The 23,174-nt window shown below is 47.3% G+C and overlaps 1 protein-coding gene across 1 annotated transcript in view; it reads right to left on the bottom strand.

The window, feature by feature from the left end:
- The window catches only part of SACM1L (SAC1 like phosphatidylinositide phosphatase), a 424,002-nt gene that overhangs the window by 339,919 nt on the left and 60,909 nt on the right, over nt 1-23,174 (bottom strand). Inside the window, exons 4-5 of the mRNA XM_063922680.1 lie at nt 784-911; nt 460-609 (exon numbers count right to left, since the gene is read on the bottom strand). Coding sequence (XP_063778750.1) covers nt 460-609; nt 784-911 — 278 coding nt within the window. The remainder of the gene's footprint in view (nt 1-459; nt 610-783; nt 912-23,174) is intronic.

The raw sequence follows: 23,174 nt of genomic DNA, 5'->3' as shown, positions 1-23,174 counted from the left end.
GCGGGTGCCTGGCACCTCCCTCGGTTAGGTGAGCCTGGCCGGGCCAGATCAAGTGGCTTTGTGGGCCTTATACGGCCCGCGGGCCTGAGGTTCCCCGCCCCTGCCTTAAGTGAATGGAAAAATTAAGGAGACAGGACAGGGTGACACTGCTACTGTACTATTACATTACAGGACAGTGCTGAACTTGATCCAGATACTTTAGCCTGTGAGTAGAATATCTGCAGTAGAAGAATTAGCGACTATAGTTCTTGGGTACAGTTCTGCACTTGACCATTAATGCACATGAGCTTGCCTGAATGATGTACAAATTCTAACAATTCTCCCATAACCCTTAAAAATGATTTTTTTTTGGCCTGAGAAAAAAAATATATAATTTATTTAAAAAAAAATTTTTTTTAAAGCTTAAAATAGAAGGATATATTATTTACATATATCTTTGTAATTACATATTTCTCTTACCCTTTCCAGTAGGCTCATCTCCTGGAATTCAGGACTTGTGTTGGATAATCTCTGTAAAGTGTGGGTCAGATCATATGAGGTGGAAAAGTAGAATCCATCAACACTGACGATATGGCTGATCATGGAAAGGAAGGCTTTATTATCCTGCAACTGAGTAACAGCCACTGTTAGTATTTATCTTCCAGGTCCCAGGAGACCAGTTTGAAATTCAACTTGAAGCTTTTGGAGCGAATGTGCCCCGCTTCTTGAGTTGTGCTCATTTATGTCAAATGAGGACAACATGGGTAGTTTAAATATTTTCATAAATTTTCTACAAAAACTCACCTGAGTATCAGTTAAATGTAAAATTGTCTTTTTATAGGAAATTATGTCAAAATCAGTGGCTTTCCAAATGGAATGATTGAGAAGATCTCCTATTTTCTTCTTTCGAGTAATCACAATCAGATACATCCCTGGTAAATGAAATCATAGAGAATCATTCAATGTTTTTACTATATAAAACTGGAAATTTAATCAGAAACTATAAACAAAAATGAATAAAAAATAAATCAAACAAAACATGAACAACATGCAGAAATACAGATACAGTGAGGCTTCTGAATGCTTGACTTAGTAACAAAATAAAAGATGCCACAATAAGTCTAAATACACTTTTTTGTAGCTAAATTGTTTACATACATATAGTTGAGGGTTTCTGGTAACCTCCCCTAAGGGTGACCTGGACATGGAATTACACACAAATGAAAGCACTTTTTATAAGTAGTAGAGTACTTTCAGGTACCCCACCAGTTTATGTTTTGTAACCCTTGTATAGCAGTATCGGAATGTGCGGTTGATGACGGGAAAACAATAGAATTTAATTGAAAAAAAGAAATAAAATATCCATGTGTCAGAGTTCTGCATTTTGTTTATTTTTACAGGTACTCTTTAGTAAGGTGCCTGGTGGTAACAGACATTTTGGGGACCTGAGCAACCAACTCTCTGAATCATTTTCACCTGTTTTTGAGAGGGGTTCCTTTGGTTTCCTCCCACAATCCAAAAATATACTAGTAGGTTAGTTGGATCCAGGTGACTGATGTGACTATCCAAAAATACTCTAAACAGCTGTGGTATATGTACAGTATGTACTGCATAAATAACTTAATAAATAACAATCTCCAAAACAGCAGGTTCTTGTGAGGTGTTCCCGAGACCAAGTAGGGACTTTTACACGATAATGCCCACAATTCTGAGACACGCCTAGCAGAGGCCAGGGCCAGCAAGTGAGGTACTTGTCTTCTACTATCATCAAAGGTTCAAACCAGGAGGACTGTAGATATTCCAACACCACATTTAAGTCCCAGGGTGCTGTGGGCGGCACAAATGGAGGTTGTATGTGGAGAACTCCCTGCAGAACGGTCTGAACTTCTGGCAACACGTTCAACTACTTCTGGAAGAAAATTTAGAGAGCTGAAATCTGGACCTTAAGGGAACCCAGACATAAACCCTTATCCACACCAGCCTGCAGGAAACGTAAGAGACGTCCTGAGTAGAACTATGCATGTGGATATGTGCGTTCCTGGCACTAGGAAACATATCTCCTCCAGATATGATGATCGTGTTTTGACGTTACCAGTTTTCTGGCCTGAACCATGGTTGCAATAACCTTCTTGGAAAGGCCATTGTGACATGGATGTTCCACTCCACTTCCAAGCCATCAAACGTAGACGCCGTAAGTCCGTGTAGACGAACGGCCCTTGTTGTAGAAGATCTTTTCACAGTGGCAGGGGCCAAGGGTCTGTTAAAGACATGTCCAGAATATCCGAGTACCACACCCTCTGAGGCCAATCCGGGGCAATCAGAATGGTCTAGACTTCCCTATTCCTGATTTGTTTGAGCACTCTAGGGAGCAACAGAATCGGAGGAAACCGGTAAACTGACCGATAAGGCCAGTCCCTGGTTCTTGATCAAAACCAGGAAAACTTCTTGTTGAGTCAAGAAGCCATCAATTCTATCTGTGGGCAACCCCACAAGTTGACGATCTGTTGAAATATCTGTTGGTGGAGACCCCACTCTCCCGGGCGAAGATCGTGACGACTCATGAAGTCCGCTTCCCAGTTGTCCACCCCCGGAATGAAGATGGCAGACATTGCTCTTGCGCATCTTTCTGCCCAAAGGAGTATCCTTGACCCTTCTCGCATGCAGGCTCTGCTTTTTGTCCCTCCTTGTCAATTTATGTAAGCTACCGCCATGGCGTTGTCCAACTGAACTTGGATCACTCGATCCCTGAGCAGAGGAGAGGCCTGAAGCAGAGCATTGTAGATCACCCGAAGTACCAGAATGTTAATTGGAAGTAGGGCTTAGTGTGCTGACCACCTGCCCTGGAACTGAGCCCCTTGTGGGACAGCGCCCCACCCCCTCAGACTCGCACCAGTGTGAGGAGGATTCAATCCTGGAGCCCAAAACTTCGACCTTCCAATAGGTTGGAGGACTGAAGCAGGAGGGAAATCCTGGTCTGAAGTGACAGACGTATTATCCGGTGCATATGAAATGTGATCCGGATCACTTGTTCATGGAGATCCATTTGAAATGATCTGGCATGGAAGCGTCGTATGAGGCTACCATCTTCCCCAACAATTTTATGCAAAGATGGATAGGTATTCGCGTAGGCCGGAGGATCATTCGGACCATCTCCTGAAGTGTTCTCGTCTTGTCCTCTGGGAGGAACACTTTCTGGGCCACAGTATCCAGTAACATGCCCAGGAACATGAGTTGCTGAGTCGGTTTCAGTTGGGACTTCTGGAAATTGAGGAGCCACCCATGGTGTGACAGAAATTGGATAGTGCGGTCTATATGGAGCAATAAAAGATCCCTGGATATTGCTTTTATCAAGAGATCGTCCAGATAAGGGACAACACTGACCCCCTGAACTCTGAGCTGGAACATCATCTCCACCATCACCTTCGTGAAGACCCTCGGAGTTGTGGACAGACCAAAGGGTAACGCCCGAAAGTGGTAGTGATCGTTCAGGAAGGCATACCTCAGGTAAGCTTGGTGAGGTGGCCTAATTGGGAAATGAAGATAAGCGTCCTTTATATCCAGAGAGATCATGAACTCCCGTACTTCCAGGCCCGCAATCACTGCTCGCAGGGATTCCATCTTGAACTTGAAAACCTTCAGGTAAGGGTTCAAGGGTTTTAGGTTCAGAATGGGCCTTAACAAACCGTCCGGTTTATGTACTACAAACAGGTTGGAGTAATAACCCTTTCCTTGTTGTTATAGTGGCACTGGAACAAGAACATGTGACTGGACCAACTTTAGGATGGCCTGTTGCAGTGTAACTCGTGTATCCTCCAAAACTGGTAAGCCAGAGTTGAAAAATCGTTGGGGAGGAGCGCTGTCGAACTCCAGCTTGTAGCCCTGGGAAATTAGGTCCTTTACACAGGTATCCTGGCAGGAGTCTGCCCAGATGTGGCTGAATTGACGCAGACGAGCTCCAACCTCGAGATCCCCTCGGGGTGGGGAGACACCGTCATGCAGATGCTTTTGTGGAAGCTGCACTGGTGCTTGGTTCCTGGGAAACCGCAGCACCAGCTGTCTTTTTAGTCTTACCTCTGGTGCCTCGTGCCACATTGGAGACACCTCTGGCTCTTGACCGGAATCTAGCAGTCTGAAAGGACCGCCTAGCCAGTGGGGCCCCAAAGGAGAGAAACGTTGATTTCCCCGCAGTAACTTTAGAAACCCATGTATCTAACTCAACCCGAAAAGCCACTCCCCTGAGAAAGGGAGAGACTCCACACTGGGCTTGGAATCCGCGTCTGCAACCCGACACAGCCACAGAGCTCTGCGCGCCGACACCGCCATGGTGGTGGTTCTAGCATTAATAGTGCCTATTTCCTTGAGAGAGTCACACAGTATGCGTGGAAGTCTCCTGACTGTGATTAATGAGGGGCACCATAGTGACCAGGGGCATATCCCCCGCAAGTCCATCCTGAATCTGAGACTCCCAGGTGTGAATGGCATGTGTCATACAGCAACCCGCTATCACAGGTCTTTGCGATACGCCAGCTGCTGTGTAAATAGACTTCAGTGTAGTTTCTATTTTCCTATGCTCAGGGTCCTTGAGCTGAAAAGACTCAGGGCCGGTAACACCATCTTCTTAGAGTGGCGGGAGACTGAGACATCTACGGCTGGGAGTTCTTCCCAATATTTCCTACCCTCCGGAGTAAATGGGAAAGAGCGTAAAAACTTCCTTCTAACCTTACACCTTCTATCAGGATTTTTCCAGGTTTGTTTAAAAACCTCATCTAATTCCGGAGAATCAAGGAAGGTGAAGCGGATATTTTTCTGTTCTTGGAAAAAGGACTGCGTTGAAGTAGCCTCTTCTAAAAGGGACTTTCAATACATCCCTGATAGCTACAATGAGGGGGGATCAATACCCTCTGCAGGAGTGGAATCTTCTATATCAGGTTCCAATTCTTCCCCCTCCTCCTAAATTTCCTCATCAGATTCTGAGAGTAGGGCAGGCAGTCCACGTTTAGGTGGCCCTGAACTAGGGAGGGAAGGCTGTCTTTCATCAGCCTTGGCTGCCAGGTCTGTAACAGCCTGTTACAGCTGTAGTGTTTGTTTGTTTGTTTGTTTGTTTGTTTGTTTATTAGCATCAAGCTTATTTGACATGTCTGCCATCATAGTCTTTATGGCACCGAGCCAGGATGGCTCCTGAACTTCCCCCCCCAGTCTCCACACTAACTTGAGAAGACTGACTGCATTCGTCACATCATAGGGAACCAGTTGTAGAAGGGGAGAATATGGTGTGATAAACTTTACATAATGTGTATTTAACCATATTGACAGTAAATACTCTCCAACACACACTCACAGACAAGTACAATAACCAGCCTGCCACCCTGCATGTGAGATGGAAAGCCAGAGTGAGAGGAGGACAGCACACCACCGCCTGCAGACAGTAACTGCAATCTGAATATTTTAATATCACAGGAAAACCGGATTATATGTCCATTTCAGGACACTATACTGTGTGCAATAGCGGCTCTCCCACTGTCAGTACACTCCTGTACAGTTTCCAGTGAATCCCGGAGTCCTTGAGGAGCTGTGTGTCCTTGCGGCTATTGGGGAAGGCAGAGGAAGGTACAAAAATGGTAATGGTCCAGCTCTGAGCAAGCTCCGCCCCCTGTAATGGCTCCAGAGCTACATAGATTTTTTATACTGGCAATGTCACCTACACTTGTACAAACACCAGAGAGGCTGCTAGTTTGCACTACCGCTGCCAGTTCTCACAGTTGGCTATAACAGGACCCCCGTGGGAGGGTCTCGTAGGCCTACCCTGCGGTGCACCGCACCAAGAACTGGGGTACCCCCCTAGCGGGCTCCCGATTTTTACTCACCACTCTTCTCACCATCAGGCTGAGATAGGGGGGTGTGCGGCGTGCTGCGATTGTGACCACCAAAGCGAAGTGCCCCGTGGAACAAATAACCTCTCAAGACCGTGGTCCTGCAGCAGGAAAGCATCTGACGCCCCACAGAGGCTGGTAACCCCCCCCCCCCCCCTAACTCCCACGGTGCAGGCATACTGTTGCCCAAACAGTATACCGAATATAATAAAAAGTTTAAAAGAAACAGAAGAAAAATCCTCTGGAGCTCACAGAGTGTGCATCCTCTCCTGAAGGTACTTTTTTCTAAACTGTCTGTGGGAGGGGGCACAGAGGGGAGGAGACAGCACACATCGTATTAAGTAAACCTCAGTAACTCTTGTGGATGATAGAGAAATATACTTTATGGTAAGAACTTACCCTTGATAACAGTATTTCTCCTAAGTCCACAGGATAACAATGGGATATGATGGAGCGACAGCGGATAGGCACCAATCGATCAAAGCTTTCTGGCCTCCAAGGATGCAACGGGCCCGTCCATATATACCCGCCCACTGGCTCAGGCAAATCAGTAGTATTCCAAAGCACAAGGCAGGAGCATCATGTAGAACTCTAATCAGGCAATAAGAACACACACGCACACCCTTCCATACAAGAAGGAAGAGGTTAGCGAGTAGAAGAATCCTCAAATCAGGTGCGTCAGGGTGGGATCCCTGTGGAACCTGAGGACTTAGGCGAAGTACCATTATCAACGGTAAGTTCTTACCATAACATATATTTCTCCGGCAGGGTCCACAGATTATCCACAGGATAACAATGGGATTTCCCAAAGCAATTTAGTGGTGGGGACGCTCCTGATTGGACAGGAGAGCCTTACGTCCGAATTCAGCGTCATGAGAGGCAAAAGTATCCAAGGCATAATGTCTAATGAATGTGTTAATGGAAGACATGTGGCGGCCTTACATATCTGTTCTGCTGAAGAACAATGTTGTGCTGCCCATGAAGGACCTACCTTACGAGTAGAGTGAGCATAGACATTAGCCGGAACAGGGATATCAGCTTGAGAATATGCTTCTGAAATAGTCATTCGAAGCCATCTTGCCAGCATCTGATTAGTAGCAGGCCATCCCCTCTTGTGAAATCCGTAGAGAATGAAGAGAGAATCTGTCTTTCTGATGGCACTGGTACGATCCACATAGATCCTTAATGCACGGACCACGTCCAGCAATGCATCTCCAGCAGAAAGTCCCGATACCTGAAAAGCCAGGACTACAATTTCTTCATTAAGGTGGAATCTAGACACCACCTTAGGAAGATACCCAGACCTAATTTTGAGAACTGCTTTATCTGGATAAAAAAATCAGAAATGGGGAATGACATGACAGCGCTCCTAAATCTGATACTCTTCTAGCTGATGCCAAAGTCAGTAGAAAGAGAACTTTAGCTGTCAACCATTTAAGATCCACTTTATGAAGTGGTTCAAATGAGGCAACTTGAAGGGCTTTCAGGACTAACTGAAATTTCACGGCACTGTAGGCAGAACAAAAGGGGGTTGAATGCGCAGCATTCCCTGGAAAAAAGTACGCACATCCTGTAAATTGGCAATTTTCTTTTTTAACCATACAATCAATGCCGATAATTGCACTCTCAAGGAAGCCACCTTCAAACCTTTATCCATTCCTGCCTGAAGGAATGCTAAGACCCTGAAAACTCTGAAAGATTTCGGGTCCACACTTCTTTCACTGCACCAATGAATATAGGCCATATTCGGTGATAAATACGAGGAGGGTTTCCTTGCTCTGAGCATAGTTTGAATTACCTGTTAGAATCTTCTTGACTTCAGGATAGAGATTTCAAAAGCCACACAGTCAAAGACAGCCGATTCAGATGTTCGTGATAACAAGGACACTGCGTCAGTAGGTCTGGACGTTGAGGAAGCAGAAATGGAGCATCCAGCGACATTCTCTGCAGATCTGTGTACCAATGTCTTCTGGGCCAAGACAGAGCTATTAGAAATCACAGCACTCTTTGCTTGCTTTATTATCCTCACCACCCTGGGTAATAGGGTGATCGGAGGAAATAGATAAGCCAGATGAAAGTCCCATCTCACCGATAAAAGCGTCCACAAAGATCGCTCTGGGATCCTTTGTTCTTGACCCCTATGCGGGCACTTTGTTGTTCAGACGGGACGCCATGAGATCCATCTCTGGCAACCCCCACTTGTCTACTAGAGTCTGGAAGACCTCCGGGTGTAGAGCCCATTCGCTTGCTTGAATGGTGTGTTGACTGAGAAAGTCCGCTTCCCAGTTTAGGACTCCTGGAACGAACACTGCGGACAAGGCTGGATGATGGAGTTGTGCCTACTTTAGCATGCGACTTACATCCTTCATTGCTTTTTTGGCTGCGAGTTCCTCCCTGATGGTTGAGGTACGCTACTGCCATCGGATTATGCGGGCGGATCTGGACTGGTTTTCCTTGAAGAATGTCCTTTGCCTGAATCAGTGCCATGCATATGGCCCGAAGTTCCAACAGATTTATTGGCAGGCAACGTTCTTCTTTGGTCCATTGTCAATTTTCCGGACACTGCTCCCCAGCCCTGAACACTGGCATCTGTTGTCAGGATCTCCAAATCTGATATCCAAAAGGGTCTCCCCTTGTACAGATGGGATGTTTGTAGCCACCAGGCTAATGACTTTCTTACTTTTACCGAAAGTACCATAGTCTGTTTCTTTATTGTCAGATAAACTTCATTCCATTTGGCAAGAATCAGATGCTGCAGAAGTCTTGAGTGGAATTGTGCATACTCCACCATGTCGAATGTGGACAACATCAAACCCTTCACTCGCATTACTGCGTGAATTGATACCGTTTGACTGTGTAACAAGTCCTGAATCCTTGACTGTACCTTGGAGATCTTGTTCCGAGGTAAAAATACTCTCTGCAGACCCGAATCCAGTACAGCCCCCAAGTGAGTCATTCATTGTGACGGAACTAGCGATGATTTTGACCAATTTATGAGCCACCCGTGCCTCTGCAGACATGTTATTGTCTGTTGGAGAAGACACAGGAGCAATTTCTGTGACTGTGCCAGGATCAAAAGGTCATCAAGGTATGGAAAAATTCTTATCCCCTGCTGGTAGAGATAAGCTGCCATAACCACCATAATCTTGGTTAAAACTCTGGGGGCTGTGGCTAACCCAAAGGGTAGGGCCTGGAACTGAAAATGCTGTTGGAGGATAGCGAACCTGAGATAGCACTGATGGGATAGTGCTATAGGAACATGTAGGTAAGCATCCTGAATATCCAGGGATACCATATAATCCCCTAGCTCCATGGCCAAAATGATGGACCGTAACGTCTCCATGTGAAACCGCGGTATCCAAATGTATTTGTTTAGCATTTTGAGATTGAGAATTGGCCGAAATGACCCATTTGGCTTCTGAACCAAAAACAGGTTGGAGTAAAAACCCTGTCCCCAATGTGCAGGGGGTACTGGAATGACTACTCTTGACTGAAGCAATTTCTGAACTGCTTCTTGCAAAGCCCTGGCCTTTGTCTCTACCTGAGACGGGCTGGTACAGAAGAACCCATGTGGAGGATACTTCTTGAAGGGAAAAACATAACCTAGAGATAACGGTTCCTGCACCCAGGCATCTGTTGTAGACTGCTGCCAGGTCTGTGCAAAGTGAAGTCGTCGGACCACTACCTGGGGTCCCCCAGGTGGAAGCCCGCACCATCAGGCTGATGGCTTGTCTTCTGGTTTGGAAGCCGACACTATGGTAGCCCAATGCTTGTTTGACTTACCAAACTTATTATATTGGGGCTGCTTGCGCTCACTTTTTCCCTTTGCCTTTCCTTGAGACCGAAAGGGCTGGAAAACCGGACCCTTAGGTTTGGAGTTCTATGTGGAAGGAAACTTGACCTTTTTGGAGTCTGCTTCGGATTCCAGAATATCTGTCAATTATTTCCAAAAAAGAATATTTCCAGAAAAAGGCAAAGATTCCAAAATCTTCTTAGATTCTGAATCAGCTTTACATGTACGTAACCAAACTGCTCTTCAAGCAGCTATTGTTGAGGCTGATGCTCGAGAAGCAATAGTACCCATATATAATGTTGCTTCTTCCAAGAATACTGCAGCCTGTTTAATATGAGCTATATGGGCTTTTGGCTCTCTAGAAGCTAATGAAAAATCCCCTTCCAATGCATCAGCCCAGGCAGCCACTGCCTTTGCCATCCAAGCTGAAGCCATGGCTGGCCTTATGACTGGTACAGACAGAGAAAATATGGTTTTTAGAAAACCATCCACTCTCCTATCTGTGACATCATTTAAGGATGTTGACGGCAAAGGCAATATAGATTTTCGCACTAATCGAATCACATGCGTATCTACTGTAGGAGCCACCTCCCTTTTTTAAACAATCCCCAGCTGGAAAAGTATAATTGGAATCCCATTTTTTGGGAATTCTGTATTTTTTATTGGGTGTAGCCCAAGCCTCTTCCATGATTTCAGTCAGCTGATCTGACCCTGGAAGCTCAGTCTTAACTGTTTCGGGATGTTTAAACACAGGTGCCTTGGTTTTTAACACAGGCTCTGCTGAATCTTCTAAGGACAGAATGGCTTTCATTACTCTAATTAACTCGGCTATATCCACTGAGCTGAGACCTTTTTCTCCTCTTCGTATGCCGAAGTAGAGTAAACTGAGCTTTCATCTTCCGATGAATCCTCATGTGTAGCCTGTGAAGGTGAAGATTTACTTACCATCGGTTTATCAGCTTGTTTCATTTGAGAAGCTGCTGGGGGAAATAATATACCGTAGGTAGGGAGCTGCATGTACAGCTTCTGTACCAGGAATAGGGTTAATAGTGTATCCCATTCCTGGTAGAGAAGCTGTAGGAATTATCCGTTCAGCTATACTGGACAAGGTCTATGCAAACATAGCCCAAGGTGGATCCATCTGTACCCGACGTTCTAAAGGGATCTGCCTTGTAGTTTGCTAAAAAGCAAAACAATTTGCACAGAAACCATCCTGAACCAGATCCTGAGAGGATAATACAGTTTTGCAAGACAGACATGATATGAGTGTTGGTATTGCTGTAAGTGTACCTTCGTCACCTTTGCCGCTCTTAGACATGATAAATAATCAGCACTTTCACAGTGTACTACACTATTTGTGACTGTAATCACTTTAACCTTCTAAAGTGATATCAATCTGACCCTACCGCTGCACCAGCATTGAGGATTAGAAGAACAAGTGACAAACGTATATTAAAGTCAGCAATCACACTAGCAGTCAGTCACATGTTATATATTAGTCATATGAGCATATCATAAACTACAAACACATTTTTAAGTATGTAGGAGAACATATTACTGAATCATGTTTAAAACAGATCTAACGCATTCAGACGCAATGCGAAAGAAACCACAGTAAATGTATACAGACTCATATGCAATAGGCACTTATCTAACTATTCATACTCAAAAAAGTAGTTAGAGATTTAGTGCTGTATAGCCTGTACTCAGTAGAGTGGGATACAGGGAGACTCACCTCGCTTCCAGGATCGATCAATACGTTAGCGAACGCTGAGTGGATCCAGACGCTACTAGTGTACACTGCCGCTCCATGAACCTTTAGTGAACACAGACCCTCAGTGAACAGAGACGCAACGGTCACACAGCCGCCTATGCTGCAGCCGGGTCCCATCGTGGTAGCGCTCAGTGAACACAGACGCATCGGTCACACAGCCGCCTATGCTGCGACCGAGTCCCCTTGTGGTAGTGTCTGGGAAGGAAGCGAGGAAAAAGTTCATGGCGGGAGACACTGCGGAAACTGGTCATGAACCGGGGAGAGGGGCGACCAGGAGAGCATCTGACCCCCCCAGCTGACATCAACATTAGGGATCGCGGCCTCATGCCATTCCTGGTGCCTAAGATCCCTAAGGCCTAGCGCTGGTGCACCCACGGTGGCAGCCGTGTCAGCTACTGTTTGGTAGTTTCCTCCCAATACAGTGCGGCCCTGTCTGTATTCCATCTACTAAGCGGAACCGATGCCTTACCTTACCATCTCCCCGTGCTCCGGCCACAGCCTGGTAACGTCTGCTGGACCTGCTAGTGTATCCGACACAGACGCCAGCCGAAAACAGCACTGTACTCATGAGTAAGCGTTGTCGCGACCCAGCGGAGAGTTTTTGGAGCGACTCTAAGTGTATAAGACGCTGTTTAGAAAGATCACTCAAAAAACTAGCAAGACTATAAAAATAACATAAGAAAGCTTAGGGCTGCTCAGAAAACAGCAGCCCTCTGACCATGGTCCGGCTCCTGCCGCACCAAACAAAAAACTAATTTGCCTGAACGAGTGGGCAGGGATGTATGGACGGGCCCATTCCATCCTGGGAGGCCAGAAACCTTTGATCGATTGGCACCAATCTGCTGTCGCTCCATCATATCCCATTGTTATCCTGTGGATAACCTGTGGACCCTAGCGGAAAAAATAGGATTTTAATTACCTACCAGTAAATCCTTTTCTCGTAGTCCGTAGAGGATATTGGGGATCCATTTAGTACCATGGAGTACTAGGCTCAATGGGCACTTTAAGAAATTGATAGCGTGGGCTGGCTCCTCCCTCTATGCCCTTCCTACCAGACTCAGTCTAGAAAACTGTGCCCAAGGAGACGGACATACTTTGAGAGAAGGATAAAGGCGAGATTCCGAACCAGCACACACAAACAAGAGGAAAGCGATGCTAACCAAACGTGAAACAGGAACAGCAAAAGCTGAACAAACGGGAATACTTAACCAAGTAACAGTGCAGGAAGAACGAAGCACTGCGCGGGCACCCAGTATCATCTACGTACTGCAAGAAAATGATTTGCTGGTAGGTAATTAAAATCCTATTTTCTCTTACATCCTAGAGGATACAAAGCTCCCAAACAGGGTGGGAGAGTGCGGAGGTTCCTGCAGAACTGATTGGCCTCTGAGGACCTTCAGTTTGGTCAAAGTATCGAACTTGTAGAACTTTGCAAACGTGTTTGAACCTGACCAAGCAGCTGCTCGGCATAGCTGTAAGGCTGTGACACCCCGGGCAGCCACCCGAAGAAGAACCCACCGACTTAGTCGAGTGGGCCTGCACAGATTTAGGAACCAGCAATCCTGTCGTGGAATAAGCATGCTGGATAGTGAGCCTGATCCTGCGCGCTATTGACTGCTTTGAATTAGGACACCCAATCTTATTGAGATCGTAAAGAACAAACAGCGAGTCCGATTTCCTGTAATGAACTGTTCTCCTCACATACACCTTCAAAGCCCTCACAACATCCAAAGACTTTGAAGTAACAGAGGTGTCGGTAACCACAATAGGTTGGTTGATGTGAAACGCAGACACCACTTTAGGAAGCAATTGCTGACGAGTTTGGAGTTAAGCTCAGTCCTCATGGAAAATTAAATAATAGGGGCTCTTGTGAGACAGCACCCCCAGCTACAACACACGTCTTGCTGAAGACAAGGCCAACAATGTAACGGTATTCCACGTAAGATATTTTACGTCTACCTCCTATAACGGTTCAAACCAGTCCGATTGGAGGAACTGCATCACCAAATTGAGATCCCAAGGTGCCGTGGGAGGCACAAAAGGATGTTGGATGTGCAGGACCACTTTCAAGAACGTCTGGACCTCAGGAAGAGAAGACAATTGTTTCTGAAAGAAAATGGACAAGTAGGCCCACATTCACACCCGACTGCAGAAAAAGCAGGAAACGTCCCAGATGAAATTCCACCACAGAATATTTTCTGCTCTAACACCAAGAGACGTATTTCTTCCAAACACGGTGGTAATGTTTAGACATAACCCCATTCCTGGCTTGGATCATAGTCGGGATGACCTTGTTAGGGATGCCTCTCCTGGCTAGAATCAGCCGTTCAACTTCCATGCCGCCAAACGTAGCTGTGTTAAGTGATAGACCAGAGGTTCTCAAACTCGGTCCTCGGGAGCCCACACACTGCATGGTTTGCAGGTAACCCAGCAGGTGCACAGGTGTATTAATTACTACCGACACATTTTAAAAGGTCCACAGGTGGAGCTAATTATTTCACTTGCGATTCTGTGAGGAGACCTGCAAAACATGCACTGTGTGGGCCCCCGAGGACAGAGTTTGAGAACCTCTGTGATAGACAAACGGACCCTGATGCAGAAAACCCTCGCGAAGAGGTAGAGGCCACAAATCTTTGAGGAGCATCTCCAGAAGGTCCACATACCAAGCCCTTATGGGCTAGTCCGGAACAATGAGAATTGCTTAAGCTTTTTCCCTTTTTATTCTTTTCAGAATTCTTGGGATCAGCGGAAGTGGAGGAAACACGTACACCATCTGATAGACCCATGGAGTTGACAGAGCATCCACCGCCACTGCCTGTGGGTCGCTCGACCTGGAACTATACCGCTTGAGTTTCTTGTTGAGACGAGAGGCCATCATGTCTATTTGTGGACATCCCCATCGACGTGTCAAGCACTTGAACATTTCCGGGTGAAGGCACCACTCCCCCGGGTGCAGGCCGTGTCTGCTGAGGAAGTCTGCTTCCCAGTTGTCTACTCCCGGGATGAAGACTGCCGACAACGCCACAGCGCGTTTTTCTGCCCAGAGGAGAATTCTTGATACCTCCGACAATGCTGCTCTGCTTTTCGTTTCGCCCTGTCGTTTTATGTACGTTACTGCTGTCACATTGTCCGACTGAACCTGAATGGCCCAATCTTGAAGATATGAGGCCTGCAGAAGGGCGTTGTATATAGCCTTGATTTCCAGAATGTTAATTGGAAGGACGACTTCCAGACTTGACCATCTTCCTTGAAACTGCACCCCCTGGGTGACTGCTCCCCAACCTCTGAGACTTGCGTCTGTGGTTAACAGAATGCAATTCTGAATCCCGAACCGTCGGCCCTCGATTAGGTGAGAAGTCTGTAGCCACCACAGAAGGGAGATCCTGGCCTTTGGTGACAGACGGATCCTCTGGTGCATGTGAAGATGTGATCCGGACCATTTGTCCAACAGATCAAGCTGGAAGGGTCTTGCATGAAACCTGCAGTACTGAAGAGCCTCGTAAGAGGCCACCATCTTCCCCAGAAGGCGAATGCAAAGATGCACAGATATCTGGGTTGGTTTCAGGACATCCCGAAGCATCGACTGGATTAGCAATGCCTTTTCCAATGGAAGAAAAACTTTCTACGACTCTGCGTCCAGTATCATTCCCAGAAATGGGAGCCTCTGAGTTGGCTCTAAGTGAGATATCGGAAGATTTAGAATCCACCCATGATCCAGGAGAAGTTTGGTTGTGAGGCCAATGCTGACCAACAACCTTTCCCTGGACGGTGCCTTTATCAGAAGATCGTCCAGGTACGGAATTATGTTCACTCCCTGCTTGCGAAGGAGAAACATCTTCTCTGCCATCACTTTGGTGAACACCCTCGGTGCGTGGAGAGACCAAATTGCAGGGCCTGGAACTGGTATTGACAGTTCTGCAGTGCAAATTGTAGCTAAGCCTGGTGAGGCGGCCAGATCGGAATGTGAAGGTACGCATCCTTGATACCCAGAGACACTAAGAATTCCCCATCCTCCAGACCCGAGATCACCGCTCTCAGAGACTCCATCTTGAATTGGAAAATAAGATTTTACTTACCGATAAAGCTATTTCTCGTAGTCCGTAGTGGATGCTGGGGACTCCGTCAGGACCATGGGGGATAGCGGCTCCGCAGGAGACAGGGCACAAAAATAAAGCTTTAGGATCAGGTGGTGTGCACTGGCTCCTCCCCCTATGACCCTCCTCCAAGCCTCAGTTAGGATACTGTGCCCGGACGAGCGTACACAATAAGGAAGGATATTGAATCCCGGGTAAGACTCATACCAGCCACACCAATCACACCGTACAACTTGTGATCTGAACCCAGTTAACAGTATGACAAACGTAGGAGCCTCTGAACAGACGGCTCACAACAATAACAACCCGATTTTTTTGTAACAATAACTATGTACAAGTATTGCAGACAATCCGCACTTGGGATGGGCGCCCAGCATCCACTACGGACTACGAGAAATAGATTTATCGGTAAGTAAAATCTTATTTTCTCTGACGTCCTAAGTGGATGCTGAAGACTCCGTCAGGACCATGGGGATTACACCAAAGCTCCCAAACGGGCGGGAGAGTGCGGATGACTCTGCAGCACCGAATGAGAGAACTCCAGGTCCTCTTTAGCCAGGGTATCAAATTTGTAGAATTTTACAAACGTGTTCTCCCCCGACCACGTAGCTGCTCGGCAGAGTTGTAATGCCGAGACCCCCCGGGCAGCCGCCCAGGATGAGCCCACTTTCCTTGTGGAATGGGCCTTGACAGATTTTGGTTGTGGCAAGCCTGCCACAGAATGTGCAAGTTGAATTGTGCTACAAATCCAACGAGCAATCGTCTGCTTAGAAGCAGGAGCACCCAGCTTGTTGGGTGCATACAATATAAACAGCGAGTCAGACTTTCTGACTCCAGCCGTTCTTGAAATATATATTTTCAATGCGCGGACCACGTCCAACAACTTGGAATCCTCCAAATCGTTAGTAGCCGCAGGCACCACAATAGGCTGGTTCAGGTGAAACGCTGACACCACCTTAGGCAGAAAATGAGGACGCGTCCGCAGTTCTGCCCTGTCCGAATGGAAAATCAGATATGGGCTCTTATATGATAAAGCCGCTAATTCTGATACTCTCCTGGCTGAAGCCAGGGCCAGTAGCATGGTTACTTTCCATGTAAGATATTTCAACTCCACCGATTTGAGTGGCTCAAACCAATGGGATTTGAGAAAATCCAAAACACATCCCACGGTGCCACTGGGGGCACAAACGGGGGCTGTATATGTAGTACTCCTTTTACAAAAGTCTGGACTTCAGGAACTGAAGCCAATTCTTTCTGGAAGAAAATCGACAGGGCCGAAATTTGAACCTTAATGGACCCCAATTTGAGGCCCATAGACAATCCTGTTTGCAGGAAATGTAGGAATCGACCCAGTTGAAATTCCTCCGTGGGGGCCTTCCTGGCCTCACACCACGCAACATATTTTCTCCAAATGCGGTGATAATGTTGTGCAGTCACCTCCTTCCTGGCTTTTACCAGTGTAGGAATGACCTCTTCCGGAATGCCTTTTTCCCTTAGAATTCGGCGTTCAACCGCCATGCCGTCAAACGCAGCCGCGGTAAGTCTTGGAATAGACACGGTCCCTGCTGAAGCAGGTCCTGTCTTAGAGGTAGAGGCCACGGATCCTCCGTGAGCATCTCTTGAAGTTCCGGGTACCAAGTTCTTCTTGGCCAATCCGGAGCCACGAGTATCGTTCTTACTCCCCTTTGCCGTATAATTCTCAGTACTTTTGGTATGAGAGGCAGAGGAGGGAACACATACACTGACTGGAACACCCACGGTGTTACCAGAGCGTCCACAGCTATTGCCTGAGGGTCTCTTGACCTGGCGCAATACCTGTCCAGTTTTTTGTTGAGGCGGGACGCCATCATATCCACCTTTGGTTTTTCCCAACGGTTCACAATCATGTGGAAGACTTCTGGATGAAGTCCCCCCTCTCCCGGGTGTAGATCGTGTCTGCTGAGGAAGTCTGCTTCCCAGTTGTCCACTCCCGGAATAAACACTGCTGACAGTGCTATCACATGATCTTCCGCCCAGCGAAGAATCCTTGCAGCTTCTGCCATTGCTGTCCTGCTTCTTGTGCCGCCCTGTCTGTTTACGTGGGCGACTGCCGTGATGTTGTCCGACTGGATCAACACCGGCTGACCCTGAAGCAGGGGTTTTGCCAGACTTAGAGCATTGTAAATCGCTCTTCGCTCCAGTATATTTATGTGAAAAGACATCTCCAGGCTTGACCATACACCCTGGAAGTTTCTTCCCTGTGTGACCGCTCCCCAGCCTCTCAGACTGGCATCCGTGGTCACCAGGACCCAGTCCTGTATGCCGAATCTGCGGCCCTCTAACAGATGAGCACTCTGCAACCACCACAGAAGAGACACCCTTGTCCGTGGTGATAAGGTTATCCGCTGGTGCATCTGCAGATGCGATCCGGACCATTTGTCCAACAGATCCCACTGAAAAGTTCGTGCGTGGAATCTGCCGAATGGAATCGCTTCGTAAGAAGCCACCATCTTTCCAAGGACTCTTGTGCATTGATGCACAGACACTTTTCCTGGTTTTAGGAGGTTCCTGACAAGTTTGGATAACTCCTTGGCTTTCTCCTCCGGAAGAAACACCTTTTTCTGAACCGTGTCCAGAATCATTCCCAGGAACAGCAGACGTGTTGTCGGTGTCAACTGAGATTTTGGAAAATTCAGAATCCACCCGTGTTGTTGCAGCACTAATTGGGTTAGTGCTACTCCGTCCTCCAGCTGTTCTCTGGACCTTGCCCTTATCAGGAGATCGTCCAAGTAAGGGATAATTAATACGCCTCTTCGAAGAAGAATCATCATTTCGGCCATTACCTTGGTAAAGACCCGAGGTGCCGTGGACAATCCAAACGGCAGCGTCTGAAACTGATAATGACAGTTTTGCACCACGAACCTGAGGTACCCTTGATGTGAAGGGCAAATTGGGACATGCAGGTAAGCATCCTTTATGTCCAGGGACACCATAAAGTCCCCTTCTTCCAGATTCGCTATCACTGCTCTGAGTGACTCCATCTTGAATTTGAATTTCTGTATGTACAGGTTCAAAGATTTCAGATTTAGAATAGGTCTTACCGAGCCGTCCGGCTTCGGTACCCCAAATAGCGTGGAGTAATACCCTTTTCCTTGTTGTAGGAGGGGTACCTTGACTATCACCTGCTGAGAAAACAGCTTGTGAATGGCTTCCAATACCGTCGCCCTGTCTGAGGGAGACGTTGGCAAAGCAGACTTCAGGAACCGGCGAGGGGGAGACTTCTCGAATTCCAACCTGTAACCCTGAGATACTACCTGCAGGATCCAGGGGTCCACCTGTGAGCAAGCCCACTGTGCGCTGAAATTCTTGAGTCGACCCCCCACCGCTCCTGAGTCCGCTTGTAAAGCCCCAGCGTCATGCTGAGGGCTTTGCAGAACCCTGGGAGGGCTTCTGTTCCTGGGCAGGGGCTGCTTGCTGTCCTCTCTTACCCCTTCCTCTGCCCCGGGGCAGATATGACTGTCCTTTTGCCCGCTTGTTCTTATAGGACCGAAAGGACTGCGGCTGAAAAGACGGTGTCCTTTTCTGTTGGGAGGGGGTCTGAGGTAAAAAGGTGGATTTTCCGGCAGTTGCCGTGGCCACCAGATCCGATAGACCGACGCCAAATAATTCCTCCCCTTTATACGGCAATACTTCCATATGTCGTTTAGAATCCGCATCACCTGACCACTGTCGCGTCCATAAACTTCTTCTGGCAGATATGGACATCGCATTTACTCTCGATGCCAGAGTGCAAATATCCCTCTGAGCATCTCGCATATAAAGAAAAGCATCCTTTAATTGCTCTATAGTCAATAAAATACTGTCCCTATCCAGGGTATCAATATTTTCAGTCAGGGAATCCGACCAGACCACCCCAGCACTGCACATCCAGGCTGAGGCGATGGCTGGTCGCAGTATAACACCAGTATGTGTGTATATACTTTTTAGGGTAGTTTCCAGCCTCCTATCAGCTGGATCCTTGAGGGCGGCCGTATCAGGAGACGGTAACGCCACTTGTTTTGATAAGCGTGTGAGCGCCTTATCCACCCTAGGGGGTGTTTCCCAGCGCGCCCTAACCTCTGGCGGGAAAGGGTATAATGCCAATAACTTTTTTGAAATTAGCACTTTTCTATCTGGGTTAACCCACGCTTCATCACATACATCATTCAATTCCTCTGATTCAGGAAAAACTACAGGTAGTTTTTTCACCCCCCACATAATACCCCTTTTTGTGGTACTTGCAGTATCAGAGATATGCAAAGCCTCCTTCATTGCCGTGATCATATAACGTGTGGCCCTACTTGAAAATACGTTTGTTTCTTCACCGTCGTCACTAGATTCAGTGTCCGTGTCTGGGTCTGTGTCGACCGACTGAGGTAAAGGGCGTTTTACAGCCCCTGACGGTGTCTGAGACGCCTGGGCAGGTACCAACTGGTTTTCCGGCCGTCTCATGTCGTCAACTGATTTTTGTAATGTGCTGACATTATCACGTAATTCCATAAACAAAGCCATCCATTCCGGTGTCGACTCCCTGGGGGGTGACATCACCATTATCGGCAATTGCTCTGCCTCCACACCAACATCGTCCTCATACATGTCGACACACACGTACCGACACACAGCAGACACACAGGGAATGCTCTTATCGAAGACAGGACCCCACTAGCCCTTTGGGGAGACAGAGGGAGAGTTTGCCAGCACACACCCAAGCGCTATAATATATATGGGAACAACCTTATATAAGTGTTGTATCCTTATAGCAGCTTAAATATATAAAATATCGCCAAAAAAAGTGCCCCCCCTCTCTGTTTTACCCTGTTTCTGTAGTGCAGTGCAGGGGAGAGTCCTGGGAGCCTTCCTCACAGCGGAGCTGAGCAGGAAAATGGCGCTGTGTGCTGAGGAGAATAAGCCCCGCCCCCTATTCCGGCGGGCTTTTCTCCCGGAGTTTGAGATATCTGGCATGGGTTTAATACATCCATATAGCCTCAAGGGCTATATGTGATGTATTTTTTAGCCATAAAAGGTATTATACATTGCTGCCCAGGGCGCCCCCAGCAGCGCCCTGCACCCTCCGTGACCTATGGTGTGAAGTGTGTGACAACAATGGCGCACAGCTGCAGTGCTGTGCGCTACCTTCATGAAGACTGAAAAGCCTTCTGCCGCCGGTTTCTGGACCTTCAATCTTCAGCATCTGCAAGGGGGGTCGGCGGCGCGGCTCCGGGACGAACCCCAGGGTGAGACCTGTGTTCCGACTCCCTCTGGAGCTAATGGTGTCCAGTAGCCTAAGAAGCCAATCCATCCTGCACGCAGGTGAGTTGAACTTCTCTCCCCTAAGTCCCTCGATGCAGTGAGCCTGTTGCCAGCAGGACTCACTGAACATAAAAAACCTAAAAACTTTTTCTAAGCAGCTCCTTAAGAGAGCCACCTAGATTGCACCCTGCTCGGACGGGCACAAAAACCTAACTGAGGCTTGGAGGAGGGTCATAGGGGGAGGAGCCAGTGCACACCACCTGATCCTAAAGCTTTATTTTTGTGCCCTGTCTCCTGCGGAGCCGCTATCCCCCATGGTCCTGACGGAGTCCCCAGCATCCACTTAGGACGTCAGAGAAAACTCGTAAGTACGGGTTCAACGATTTTAGATTTAAAGATCGGCCTTACCAAACCGTCAGTTTTTGGTACTACAAACAAGTTGGAATAATATCCCTTGTTTTGAAGATGAGGTAGAACTGGAACAATGACCCGAGTCTGTACCAGTTTTTGGATGGCATCCTGTAAAGTTATACTTGCCTCTTCTGAAACTGGTAAGCCTGATTTGAAGAATCTGTGAGGTGGGAACTCCTGAAACTCCAGTCTGTAGCCCTGGGAAATAAGATCTATGACCCAGGGATCCTGGCACCAACCTGTACAGATGTGACTGAAAAACTTTAGTCGAGCTCCCACATGCCAGTCCTCCAGGCATCGCGGGCCACCGTCATGCTGAAGGCTTGGAATAAGCAGAGTTAGAGCTCTGTTCCTGAGAACCGGCAGCTGCTGGTTTGCGTGGTTTACCTCTAGGACCTCTTTTGGCTATAGAAAAACATCTGGTTTGCCCTTAAACTTGGCAGTCCGAAAAGACTGTAGATTAGGTCTTGAGTAGACCTTCCTGGCTGGGGGGAGCTGCAGAAGGAAGATACATTGACTTACGAGCGGTAGCTTTGGAGATCCATTTGTCTAGTTCATCTCCAAATAAGGCCTTTCCTGTGAATGGTAGGCCTTCCACACCTTTCCTGGAAACCGCGTCCACATTCCACTGGCGTAGCCATAAGCCACTGCGTGCTGACACTGCCATAGCAGTGGTGCATGCATTAAATAAACCTACTTCTTTTATGGCTTCCACCATAAAGTTTGCAAAGTCGTGTATATGTTGCAGGAGTAAAACAATCTCCCCCTTCAACCTCTCAAATTATGTTACCTGACCATTTAGCAATGGCTTTAGTAATCCACGCACAAGCTATAGGGGGTCTCTGGGCTACCCCAGCAGCCGTATACAAGGATTTGGGTGTGGTCTCAATTCTAGGATCCACCGTGTCTTTCAAGAAGGCGGCACAAGGGAGAGGCAACACTATTTTCCGTGACAGCCTGGATACTGATGCATCCACTATCGGTGGATTTTCATATTTTTTCCTATCCTCAGGAGTAAAAGGAAAGGATGAGAGTAACCTTTTAGGGATCTGAAATTTCCTATCAGGATTAACACACGGTTCTTCAAACAGGGTATTAAGTTCCTTTGATACAGGAAACGTGACTGAGGACTTCCTTTTTTTACATTAAAATAAGATTCCTCACACTCCTCTGTCACCTTATCAGAAATTTGCAGGACGTCTCTGATAGCTTCTATAAGAGCCTCTATTCCCTGTGACAGAGCAGCATCCCCACCCCTCCTCCATGTCTGACCCTTGATCATCTGAGTCAGACTGCAGGATATGGGACAGAGTACGTTTTTGCGGTCAAATGGTAAGGGTCTGAGACGCTGGTTTGGGGACTTAGTCTCTGTTCATAAACTCATCCACAATCTGTCATAAGTATTGCAAATCATTCCTTTAATAGAATCCAGCCATGCTGGTTCAGCCCCGCTAGCCTGGGAAGGTCCAATACACTGAGTACACAGTAGTGAGACCCCCTGGGGAAGAGGAACACTCTGCCGTACATGAAACACTCTTTGACATATTGTAAATGTGATAGCGCACACACACACACAGGAAAAGGTTAAGAACACAATTAACCCACAAAGAGACCTTCCAGTGGGACACAGAGATATTATGGAGCCAGCACACCGCACCCTTATCGCTAATACCAAGCTTAGCCAGGTCGCAGAATAAGTACCCAGATTGGGGACTTAGTACACTAATAAAAGCTCCCCCCCCCCCTCTGCTATGACTTCCTGGTTCCGCTGAGGTAATATGAAGTCAATCCGAAGGAGCTGCACGCCCCTGTCAGTTAGCATCTGTGTCCACTGCAGAGGGAAAATGGCACTGGTGAGCTGCTGGATCCGCTCATAGTGAAGTCCCGCCCCCTCAAAGGTGCGTGGTCTTCCCGCTTTTTTATACTGGCTGAGGTAGTTTACTGTAGTGCTTAAAATGAAGTCCCAACCGGTTTAAGTCTGTGTT

Source organism: Pseudophryne corroboree, chromosome 5, assembly GCF_028390025.1.
Source record: "Pseudophryne corroboree isolate aPseCor3 chromosome 5, aPseCor3.hap2, whole genome shotgun sequence".
Taxonomy (NCBI): Eukaryota; Metazoa; Chordata; class Amphibia; order Anura; family Myobatrachidae; genus Pseudophryne; species Pseudophryne corroboree.
The sequence above is the reverse complement of the archived record's forward strand: the minus strand, read 5'-3'. Positions and strand labels throughout refer to the sequence as shown.